This window comes from Prenolepis imparis, unplaced genomic scaffold (genome assembly GCF_030444845.1).
Source record: "Prenolepis imparis isolate NDT839.2.m4 unplaced genomic scaffold, iyPreImpa1.0 SCAF_385, whole genome shotgun sequence".
In the NCBI taxonomy this organism is placed as follows: domain Eukaryota; kingdom Metazoa; phylum Arthropoda; class Insecta; order Hymenoptera; family Formicidae; genus Prenolepis; species Prenolepis imparis.
In genome coordinates, this window is record NW_028141543.1 from 16880 (window position 1) to 30007 (window position 13128).

Below are 13128 nucleotides of genomic sequence, written 5' to 3' on the forward strand. Positions count from 1 at the left end.
TGTGTGTGTGTGTGTGTGTGTGTGTGTGTGTGTGTGTGCGCACATACGTTTCTGATATTTTATATTTTCTTTGCAACTTTTCTACATATAATGGAAAAGTATTTATTATAATGTTATTATAATGTCATTACAATGGATATGCTTTGCTCATTATATCGAAGAAAGCATCGAAACGCTGTTTATTACAGGTTAGATTTATAAATTCGTAAAGCAACATTTTCCGTTTAATTTCTATCTAGCCACCAAGAATGACGCAAATCAACTGAGAGGGATTTGTTATGATATGTCTTGTTATGATTTATCTTGAAGGGCATAGTATTATTATATGTAGTAAAGTAAACGCGTGAGCGGGGGAGGGGCGGAGCCCCTGAACCCCCAACCTACAGTACATTCACAGTACAGTATATTCAATGTATATGGTGTCACAAATTGGGTTTATTTAGTAAACTTTTTTTTGTTAATAACTTTTTATTAAACAACAAGCGACGGCTAAAATTTGTTGGAGGTTACTCAGGCCTATGACCTTGACAACATATGTCAAGGTCAAGGTGATTGGGGCTGGGTCCGTTATTATGCATATTTACCTAAAATATTTTGATAATGATAAATTTTTCTAAATTTTATTACATAAAAATATTATTTTTGAAAAAAATTACGGCTATATCGATTTATACTTTATATGGAACACTATATACATATACATATTTTCAATACACACGTATGTATAGAATATTTCAAAATCACTTATTCTTTTAACAACGAATTTTTTTTTATCTAGAGATAATTTTTCCTCAGAAAAAAGATCGAAATATTATTTCTAAGCAATATAAATGAATAGCTTTTCATTAATTAAACTTTGTACAGTTACAAAATTAACAAAACTATTTTTTTCAGTTAATTTCAGATGGAGTTCACTTTAATTAAATTTTATTTTAATTGCTTAGTTACAGAAATATATAATGGCAAAACGTGGAAAGTTACAAAAAATGATAATCTCTCCTTGATATTTTTGTTGAGCAAAAATTATCTCAAAATTGACCAGAGAATACTATTATTAAAAAGACATCCAATAGTTTTGAGACACCTTGTATGTGCATGCGTGTGTATGTATGGTAATTATGCAGAGATAGGGAATCACTCCCGATTTTGATAATTTTGAAATATGTTATCAAGGTCATCGCCGTGTGTAATGTTGTGAAGGTTTCAACCGGCGTTTGTTGTTTATTAAAAAGTTATTAACATGTTGCACATTAAGGAACAAACAAACGGGTTAAACTTAAATAAAGATACTGAGTTACTAAATGATTCGTATTATGATATTTTAGAAAAATTACCAAACATAAAATAAATATACAGACAAATAGGTCAAATATTATTTCAGGCATACTTAACCGAACACATAAAATCATACACAAATTGAGACTAAATTACAGTTGGAAATGAGCGGTCTTACCATACCGGTCTGTCTAAGGATATATCAAGAAGAGCGATACGTAAGCAAGCGTGCCAATTCCGTATTGATTTTTTATAACATTTGACATTTTAATTAATCTTTATTCATCACTCACAGTGTTTTCTACTAGTAACAATTTCTCGCATATCTCTCTCTCTCTCTCTCTCAACGATGAAATTTTACGGGATTCATTTATCATCTCTAAGATTGATCATATCACAACGAATACATGCACGACAATTCGAATATGACACATTATAATACGCATAAATTTTCACTAAATTGCTCGTTTCATAGTAATTTCATTACTGCCAATGTTTAGGATTAAGTTGTTTGTAAGAATTTTTATAATACTGAAGAAGACTGCGTGCAGTTCAAACGTTTATACTTTCCATTTATATTTTATTATGTTTTGTATAATATATTGAATAAACTTGAGTTTAATATAACACCCGAATAATGGCTCGAAAAGTTGGCCTCTTAAATATATGAATTCGTTTTGAACATTACACGAGCGTAGAAGACTTTCTCATTTGAGTTATTAACAAAATTTAATAAAAACGTAGGCGGGGAGAGACAAAGCCTTTACACCCTCATCCCCAGAAAATTTTAACCTAATCTAACCCAAATCTATTTCTGATTAAATTAAAATTAGACTTGGATTAGATTATAGATTATAGAGGTGCAGGGGGAAAGACCTAATTCTAATTTAATTAGAAATGGGTTTAGATTGGGTTAGGTTAGAATTTTAAAAGATCGATTCTATATCTTTAATATTAATATCTTTAATATCGTTGGAGTGCATTCAAGCTCAAGGAATACATTTTATTATAAAATTAAACTGTAAATAAATGATGTTTATATCTTCTTCTTTTTTGTTTTGATATCTAACTTTCTACGAATTATGTGATTTTACTATGAGAGCAGCAATATTGTAAAACTTCTGTAACTACGTAAATCTCAAAGATAGGATCTATGTTCACATGACATTTTTTACTCAGAATGATCTCTCAGACAATCTGTCAAAGTTTTTTTACACTCGTTTTGAATCACCCTGTATATGTTTAATATGTGTATATAAATAATATACGTATCATGTGTTGTAATGAACATCCAAATCATGGGATGTATAAATGTTCTATATACAGGATATTATATATATATATATATATATATATATATATATATATATAATATTGATATGCGCAGGATATTATAATCATATTATGTCATGAAAGAAAAGTACATATATGTATATATAGAATATCCAAAGTTATATGGGTATGATACTACCAAATATAGTTTACATTTCCTTAAATTTTAATTATATAATAAATTATATAATAATTTTAGCTTAATTTTATAAACAATTGTTCAAAATTTTAGATATACTAATAACTTTCTTTATTGTTACAGGTAATTTGGATCGCATAATACATAAACTCTACCTGTACAGCAGCAACTAGCTGAACACTTTGGTATGTTTTTAAATATATAACTTTTATTTTTCATTTTATTACACACATCATTTAATTTGAAAAAGAGATTTGCTATATATATTTTCATTACTTATGCGATCTGTTTCTTCTTTAATGGCCAGAAATCTTTAAAGCACTGCATTATTTAATTTACTTTGAAATTTCAAAGCTAAATTAAATATTAATGATATGGTGCTTTCAAAAAAATTAACATACATACATACATAAACAAAAAAAGGATGAAATAAATATATTTGATATAGTAAGGAAAAATCTCAGTACAATTAATAATAATAGTGAATGCCATTATATTACGTCCAAACCAAAAGGGATGATTGAAGGAAGGGCGTAACTTATACTTTTCGCAATAGAGCTTTAAAGGCGCATGCCTCGGGTCAAACAAACTGACAAGAGATCAACGACCAGAAAGGTCGCTCTTATACAGTTTTACTTCAGATATTCGTTCAGCGATTTTCTTTTAAGTAAAGGAATTTAATCTTTATTATCTGAATAAGACCAAGTGCGATCGGATTACGGCGAAAAAATTAATTTAATAAATTAAAAATTTTATATAATAAAAAATATATGGCATTTATTTCTTAACATGTTTAAAAGAAGAAATAGAAAAAATATATAGAATACAAATATATAATATATAATGACATAAATTAAAATATAAAAATAAAATCAAGTTGTACACATAAAGTTTAAATAATTTATGAAATAACTTTGGGGTATGTGAATGAGCATGAATTTTGAAAAATTGTGTTCGGGAAATTCTTTAATTTGGACAGAAGAAAGGGTATATAGAATTCCCAGAAATTCTGGATAGAGGATCTTTGGTAGTGAGCGAAAGGAATGGAAATAAAAGATAATTCAAAATTAATAGATAAACGGGCTAATAAGAGCCGAGCGCGGATAGAAGCGCGACAAAAAAAGAAACGAACTTAGAGTTACAAAGTTAATTTATTCAAACGTTTCGGTCCCTGATTCGGACCATCCTCAGTAAACTGTACAAACATAAAATAAAAATAAAAGGTAAAAAATACAAAATTGAAGAAATGGCAAAAATTATTTAACAAAAAACGATGAGGCGATGGTAAACAGAAATTTAGTATAATTACAGTTCTTAAGAAAAGTGATGCGTAATTTCATTTTGGTAATCGTTTTTTGTAAATTTGTCCATTTTTTCATGTAAATAACTGTTTCTGTACCAAAATAAAATTTGACATATCCGAAAAAAGTAAAATGACGCATTTTCTCAGCCTGCGTAGGACAAATAATAAACATATAATATCAAGGCTCTGACTATTCAAAATTAATAGATAAACGGGCTAATAAGAGCCGTTTTTTGTTAAATAATTTTTGCCATTTCTTCAATTTTGTATTTTTTACCTTTTATTTTTATTTTATGTTTGTACAGTTTACTGAGGATGGCCCGAATCAGGGACCGAAACGTTTGAATAAATTAACTTTGTAACTCTAAGTTCGTTTCTTTTTTTGTCGCGCTTCTATCCGCGCTCGGCTCTTATTAGCCCGTTTATCTATTAATTTTGAATAGTCAGAGCCTTGATATTATATGTTTATTATTTGTCCTACGCAGGCTGAGAAAATGCGTCATTTTACTTTTTTCGGATATGTCAAATTTTATTTTGGTACAGAAACAGTTATTTACATGAAAAAATGGACAAATTTACAAAAAACGATTACCAAAATGAAATTACGCATCACTTTTCTTAAGAACTGTAATTATACTAAATTTCTGTTTACTATCGCCTCACCGTTTTTTGTTAAATAATTTTTGCCATTTCTTCAATTTTGTATTTTTTACCTTTTATTTTTATTTTATGTTTGTACAGTTTACTGAGGATGGCCCGAATCAGGGACCGAAACGTTTGAATAAATTAACTTTGTAACTCTAAATTCGTTTCTTTTTTTGTCGCGCTTCTATCCGCGCTCGGCTCTTATTAGCCCGTTTATCTATTAATTTTGAATAGTCAGAGTCTTGATATTATATGTTTATTAAAAGATAATTGTTTTAAAGAAAGATGTCTGGAGAATGGTTTTTAGATATTTGAGATTTACAAAAGCAGGTCAACACATAAGTAAAAAAAGTTTCCGGGAAAGAGATCTGTGTAGTATGAGAAGTGATCAACAAATGCATTTACGAAAAAATTTCTAAGATTCAGTAAGAGTTCTTATCCGTGCAATTGTTATGCGGAGAAAGAGAAGAGGGCTCGACGATTATGGTAGATGTCGAAGATATAGTTCGGAAGAAATTGTAGGGAGGGGGGGGGGGATTGGAAAGGATGGAGGATATCATGGTAGTAGATAGGACTCGGTGGAGTAGTGGGAGAAGTTTAAGTTGGAAGTGAAGAACTCTGTGAGGGAAGGCCAGATTTAGGAAAAGATGCGATAACTAGAAGAGAAAATAAGAGAGAAGAAGAGAAGCGAAGAGGTTCACTCTGTGTAGTAAGTATTGTGTGAGTTTGCGAGTCAGATGTTTGCTTCTGGAAGGTATATGTATGTTTATATGATTTGTTTATTTTAAAAATAGAATCCGTAGCAGTCCGAGGATTTCTAAGTCCATCGATTGCAACGTTGCAGTTATGCTTAGCCCGCGATATCAATTGTTTAATAGAGATGGTTTCCGTTAAGAAACAAGCAATAATTAGTGACGTTCTAATAGTTATTATGTGAAACAGTTCTTAGATTAATTGCTTAGTGCAAAACAAAAATGTCAATAATAAAAGCGACATTTAAAAAAATAATTAATTACAATAAAATTAGTAATAATGTAGTATTAAGGTAATAGGTACTACATTGGCAAGAAAAAAAATACGGAGATTCTCGCGAATTTTAAGTGTATTTGCTAAGCATGTTAAATGCAGGTCTTAACTCTAAATACACTGAATAACTCGTAAAAGAAAAGAGAAAAAAGAAAATATTAAATGCGGAAGTAATGGCACTCTAAATACATCTGTCAATCTACGAAGGAAAAGAAGGAACGGAAAATATCATAAGTCTTGACTCAAGACACACATTTTCTAAAAAAGATTTGCCTATAAAAATTTGCTTATAAAAATCGAAGAATTGTTTTCATAGATAAAGAAAAATAGAAAATGGAAAATTAGTTGGACATACTACTTGTGCAAACATATACATGTATATTTGGCTCTGGAAGCGTTCGATTCGAAGACTAGGCTGTTGGTTAGCGAATGGGCTCAGACTCTTAGGACACGGTTTTGTCGGCACAGTTTACAAGTGTTTTACACCACACAACGCATAACTAGTCTTCATAATCTCGTCTCGAGATCGCACTGTAACAAAACAATAGATAGACACACGAGTGATGTTCACAATTGTTTCTGCTTTTTTTTTTTTTTTTTGATGAAAATTGCATATATCCCAATTTTGAATTAGACTCTCGATTGAACCGTAGAAAAATCTATCAAATAGAAAATTTTGATAGAAATTTTTCACGATTCTTACTTATCTCTTCCATGGGATAAATTAGAAAAAATGTAATAAATCGGAAGTTTAGTAGAGGTGTCTATGGATCCAAGAACGTCTTTCATAAATTGGGGGGAGAACTCCCAGGACTTTCGGCATTAACGACGACGTTTGTTTGATACGATCTATGTATGTTTTAAGTGCGCGGTATATATATTAATGGAAAGATATTAACTTTTACTATCTACTTAAAGTTATGATAATGTATATGTCGCATCTGTTAGGCAAGTGTAAGTTTACGGTATACCAAGTCATTTTTTCTACGAAAATAATCAAGAAGTCGAGTTTGGGATTGATAAATAATTAATCGAACCATATTTGCCTATCTACTTATGGGATAGCATTAGCGTTTAATACTCACAGATATCCATTTTGATGGAACTACATGTTCAAGCGTAAAGGAAGATTTTTTAATAAGATAGGAAGATCTGTCTCAATCGAAGCTGAATATTCATTATCGTACAGATTTTCTTTCTAAAGAAACTAAGACCTACATCAAACATTAATTTTCTAAAGCATATTGATTAATTTCTCTCGAGCAGTGAGGATTTACATACAATCAATAACGACAATTCAAGTATTGACAGATTCATTACTTTTAAATATATTCGTCAGAAAATACAATTTTGAGGGAAAAATCAAATGATTGCTGTCTTATCCAGTTGTAAAATCCAAGTCTCTGTCAAATATTATATAATTCAACGCTTGGTGAGCAAACGTTCTGTAAGGCGATACTTATTTTCTCTTAAAATACGTCAGATAATTTCATGACTAATACCAGATTCTTTTTTTTGGCATCTTAAGGAATCATGAGGATTCAATTCTACAGATACAAAAATTTTCGTTGTTCTTTTACCTCTAATTAGACGGCGGATCTATCTTCCTTCCGTTTAGACTCAACACTTCAATTCTAATTGCCCAAAAGTAAGAAAACGTACCGCAAGTGAGACATTCGAGCAGGATAACGTTTTTGCTACAACCTTTAAGTGTAGCAAATGTACTTTGACACTCAAAATTAGCAACAAATATGTTTTTTCATTCAAATAGAACATATAGGACATAGATAGATCTTGAAACTTAAGCTAAATAAATCTGAAATCGTGAATATGAATTAATTCAAATTGAATTTTTCAAAAATTTTTCGAAAAATTCTTTTCTAGTAAATTCTTTTATGTGCAGATAATTAACAAGAGTACTTTTGATCAGAAAGTGCTATAAGAGGATATAAAAAATCTTAAAAGGACTCCGCACCATTCTTATGAAAAAATGGATTGGGCAGCAGTTATAATACATACTTTGTAGTTTACATTGTTTTGATGAAAAGTCTCATAGCCACATTTCAAAATTATTTATTATAAACAGTTTTTGAGCTGCGGTGACTCAAACTTAACATCTCGTCAAGTTATCAGTGTAATAGAGCATAATAAGTCGTTTATATTCGTCATTCTCATCACATGGCCATGAAATATATTGTGACATGATTGAAATATATATGTTTATGACACATGTAGGGTCACGTATGCACACACACACACACGCGCGTGCGCTCATACACACCCCCAAATACATATATACACACACAGCTGTGAAGATTTGAAGTTTACATAGGATTCTATGGTTTGTCATTATCACGGTATTTATTGATTCCTACGCGTGCGGGTGTACATATATGTACAAATCTATTCATTAAAATTGCTGGCAATGATATTTCGAGTTGTTCACTAACTTTATACTCTTAAATATCTCTACTATTATACTTATATATCTCTACTATTTTAAACAATTTTAACTTAAAAAATCTCTGCTAAATTAAATCTTATTTTACGATTTCAAAGTGGATGTATAAATATAATAACAATAGTTCTGTAGTGTAAGTAAAAGTGTAAAAAATTTAAAAGTCAAATTTATTTTTTTTAATGAAATAATAATGAAATAAAATGAAAATTTATGGTAAAATTCTATATAGAAAAGCAAATCTTAAGAAAAAAATATCACAAAATACATACATGTCTGTTTTAAAATTAATCTTCCAGAATATTTAATTTTTAAGTTATCATGTAGCTTAACTTGTCCACAATTGCAAATTTGGCAACCAAAGTCACTATATTAAAAGGAAACAGAAAAAATATGAAGTTTACATTATTTTATTTAATAGATTGCTAGATGTATATTATAATAAATAAGGACTAGCTGTATCGTAACATAAAATAGACATTGTAATGTTTGAACTTTTTACGTGTTTTATTTTTATGTACATTGTATTGCTTTATATATTTCAGTATAAGCTGTCTTTTTTAATATATTATGTTTTCCATAAAGAAAAGATTAAGTAGATTAAGAAAACAAAATGACTAAAAAATTGATCCTACTTCTTCTCCATCGATAAATTTTATTAAGTCCATTTTGTACATTTTGGCATAATAAAGTGAACATCTAACGTGCTAAAATGACATTTTGTATCAAATATTTAATGGCATATTTTTTAATAATGCTCGATTTCGAATAAAATTTTCATATTTTACATCAACAAAATTTTTGTTAATAAAGTATTAATAATTATTTAATCACATATTTTTTTAAATAGAATAAATATATTATTAGTAAAAAACAGTGAATAGTCACTGATGATCTCAGTTATAAGTATAATATTAGCAAAAAGAATTAATAGTATCTGGATTAATGACCCTCAATTTGCGGCAGCTTATTTTGTCAGATGTGAAGATAATATATGCCACTGACATTTCCCTAAAAGAAATAAGGTCCCATAATATGGCCGTCTAACTAACAAGATTCCATACCACACATTTATTTTCCAGCAATACTGATTATTTACGCGACGAACGCAGTGCGGATTTATTTCCGAATAATAACGGGAGTTGTGCTGATTCAATTCCCAGGTATTTTGGAAACTAGCTTTGTCACTAAACATTATTAGTTGAACAAAATTGGGATCATGTGCTATTTGCTCCAACCCCCATTTACAAAATACAACTCGACGTATCTTGTCATATGGATAATGAACTGCCTTCAAAATTCGTTGAACTGAGGATTGCGACACATTTAGTTTGCAAGTTATTTGCTGCTGGCTAACATGAGGATTAATTACCATCATTTCAAATATAATTATACTAATTAACAAAAAGAAACTTTTGTTCAGTTGCCAAGGATGTTTGAACGAATTTAGGGTATTTTGGAGATGCTGAATTCAAAAATGATAACAGTTTTGCCGAATTGCTTCCAGTTTTTGAGATAATGGACTCAAATTACAATTTTACCCTAAAACCTGTAGCTGCTGACATATGCAGCAGAGTTTGGTCTGTCTTTATATTTTATAATATTAAACAAAATGTAAGATGTGATTGCCAGTCGAATTTTAAAAACAAGGTTAAGAGTATTTTATTGACCAACACTGGCTAAAGCAATAATTCTTTTATTACGACGTTTCGACCCTAAATTGGGTCCTCTTCAGGCTACAAAAATTGATCACAATACAGAGTCGTTAATACATTTAGATAACACTTTTGATTTATAATAGTAATATTGTAATTAGTAATACCTATTCTTTAATGTAACATGGTAAACCCTATACGCACATGATGTTATGTTAGAATGTGAGTTAAAATTGACAGAATCATAGTCAGTATCAAACTGAGATATGGTGTTTATTTTTGATGTGTATAACTAACAGTAAGTCAGAGACATTGTTTTGAGAGCATTAAAAGTCAAATAATTAAAATAGAAATAAACACAATTACAATAATAAAGCTAAAGGACTCTATAAACCCATAATAGGATATGTATCGAAAGAATTATAAGTAATATTAAAATTGAATAATTAAAGGTAATTTTAATTAAAAATATAATTAAAAAATGCGTTGGATGGGACTAAAATAATTTGAGAATAGTGTCATAAATTGAATTTAAATTTTCCGTGTCCCTTTGCGAATTTATAGAATTCTTTTGCTTTTTAATAAAAATCATTTCGCTTATTTCTCTCTTTTTCAAGTTAGCTTCATTATGTAGGATCGAAACATTAGACCAATCGAAATCATGATTAAGCGACGATCTATGTTTACTAATCACCGAATAATTACTTTCATGTTTTTTGATGTTAGAGTTATGTTCTTTTATGCGCGTTTCCAAATGACGTTTGGTTTGCCCAATATAACAGGAAGTGCAATTCTTACAAGAGATCCCATATACGACATTAGTTCTCTTATAGGGATGAAGTTGGTCTTTCCCTTTCTTAATTAATTTGTCTAGTCTGTTAGGAACAGTATATACGACTTCAAGGCCACACTTCCCCAATAATCGCTGTATATCTTCACTTAATCCCTTGACATATGGAAAAATGATTACATTAGATGTGTCAAAAGATTTTTTTCCCCCGGATGGATAATTATCATATGACTTAGATTGTAAAAACTTAAGTCTTCTATTAATGATTGAGTTAATTAAAGTAATTGGATAGCAATTATTGGAAAGAATCCGTTTGACCAACGAAATATTCTGTGAATGAAACTTCCTGTCCGAAAGAATAATAGCCCTATCAGTGAGGTTAAGAATAGTACTGATTTTGTATTTGTGAGGATGGTTAGAATAAAAGTTAATATATCCTCCCGAAAATGTAGATTTCCGGTACCAATTAGTTGTTAATTTCTGATTTTGCCTTATAATGGATGTGTCCAGAAAATTAATACAATCATTTGATTCTATCTCGCAAGTAAATTGTAGTCTAGGATGATAGCCATTAAATTGCGATAAAATATTGTCTATCTGATTTCTCGGAACAATAGCGAAAATATCATCAACATATCTGCAATAAACCGACAGTGAAAAAGATAGTGCATTCCGGCAGTATGACTCCAAATCATCCATAACCAGGTCTGATAGAATCGGAGAAAGAGGGGACCCCATAGGCATTCCGAAAATTTGTTCGTAATAACCATTTTCAAAGGAAAAACTCGTGGAGTCAATAACAAATTCCAACGCGTACAAAAATTGATTCAGGTTAATGATCGTATTTTGAGAGATATCTTTCCATCTATCTTTGATTGCCGAAACAACCAAGGATTTAGGAACATTTGTGTATAAAGACTTAACATCCAAGGATATCATGCATTCATTATCTTTAATATTAGCGCTCTTAATGCCTCTTCCAAAAGACCAGCTATCCCTTACATGTGAAACAGGCCTCTTAACAGACCGAGATATAATGTCCCTCAAGTATACCGCTAGATTGTACGTAGGACTGCCAATAGAGGATACAATAAGTCGCAATGGAAAGTCTTTTTTATGCACCTTTGGTAGGCCATATATTCTAGGAAGATTCCCATTACTGCAAGCCAAACGCTTGAAGGTCATTTCATCAATTATATCGTTTTGTCGCCATGATCGCATTAAAGAGTTTAAGTTATTAGTCAATTTTTTTAAAGGATCTTTATCAAGCTTCTTATAAGTACTAGTGTCCGCAAGTAAAGATGTCATATTATTTATATAATCAATTCTGTTCAAAACGACCGTGATCTGACCCTTGTCGGCCTTTGTGACAAATAAGTCTTTGTTATTTTTAAGGAATCTATCACATTGTTGGTATTGAAAGCGAATTACGTTATCAATATATTTTGGATGTTTTTTGCTATGCAAAAATTTTTTAATAGAGTTTACAAATCCATTTTTTATAGTTTTTAATTATTTGACTTTTAATGCTCTCAAAACAATGTCTCTGACTTACTGTTAGTTATACACATCAAAAATAAACACCATATCTCAGTTTGATACTGACTATGATTCTGTCAATTTTAACTCACATTCTAACATAACATCATGTGCGTATAGGGTTTACCACGTTACATTAAAGAATAGGTATTACTAATTACAATATTACTATTATAAATCAAAAGTGTTATCTAAATGTATTAACGACTCTGTATTGTGATCAATTTTTGTAGCCTGAAGAGGACCCAATTTAGGGTCGAAACGTCGTAATAAAAGAATTATTGCTTTAGCCAGTGTTGGTCAATAAAATACTCTTAACCTTGTTTTTAAAATTCGACTGGCAATCACATCTTACATTTTGTTATTTACACACCTGGACCTAATAATGGTGTTGATTGAAATAAGAAGTTTTTTCGATGAAATCTCGAGAAAATATGGAAAAGAACATACTATCTGTTTAAAAAATTGGATAAACACGAACAGGAAGATCATGGAATCAGAACAACAACTTAAATTCCTACTAAAATGTCGCAGTTATGATGTTCTTCCGGCGCATATCAGCAATTTACGGTTTAATCTCACGTTTCATAGTAACTGGGTCTCTAGATTAAATCATAATCTGATGGAAAAGAACAAGAAAACTTTATTAAATTTTGAAATAAAAGATCTACATCTTAACATTAGATTTTTAAAAAATAAACGATATAATATCGAATGTGAATTGTCATCCTTGTTATCTGATTCTTTTCTTGATGAATTTTACTCTTATAACTATGAAGGTTTATCTCAGCTAATGAATACTCAGAAAAACAGACTTGTCGATAAATTCAATAATATTTTAGACAAACATATAGTCAAGGATAATTTTCTGGAAAACATTGACAAATCTAAATGGCTTATAAATCTGAGCGATAAAACTCTTCCCAATTCTGTTCAAAATATACTGTGCTAGTACTCTGCGTTGAT

The 13128-nt window shown here is 30.0% G+C and overlaps 1 protein-coding gene across 1 annotated transcript; it reads right to left on the minus strand.

Annotated features, from left to right (window-relative positions):
* Positions 1-9153: 9153 nt before the first annotated feature.
* LOC145948429 (uncharacterized) lies at positions 9154-11931 on the minus strand. The gene is made up of 3 exons (XM_083058122.1): positions 11087-11931; positions 9278-9530; positions 9154-9189 (listed from the first exon to the last, which is right to left on the minus strand). The coding sequence occupies exons 1-3, from the start codon at positions 11929-11931 to the stop codon at positions 9154-9156; spliced, it is 1134 nt and encodes a 377-aa protein (XP_082914248.1).
* Positions 11932-13128: the final 1197 nt, after the last annotated feature.

What these genes read in the sequence shown, in the direction of transcription:
- LOC145948429 (XM_083058122.1), bottom strand. Translation starts at nt 11,931, where the DNA reads ATGACATCTTTACTTGCGGACACTAGTACTTATAAGAAGCTTGATAAA. An exon ending in CAGAAATTAACAACTAATTG is followed by an intron (nt 9,531 to 11,086) that starts GTACCGGAAATC and finishes TCCTCATGTTAG; the next exon opens with CCAGCAGCAAATAACTTGCA. An exon ending in ATCCGCACTGCGTTCGTCGC is followed by an intron (nt 9,190 to 9,277) that starts GTAAATAATCAG and finishes TATTTCTTTTAG; the next exon opens with GGAAATGTCAGTGGCATATA.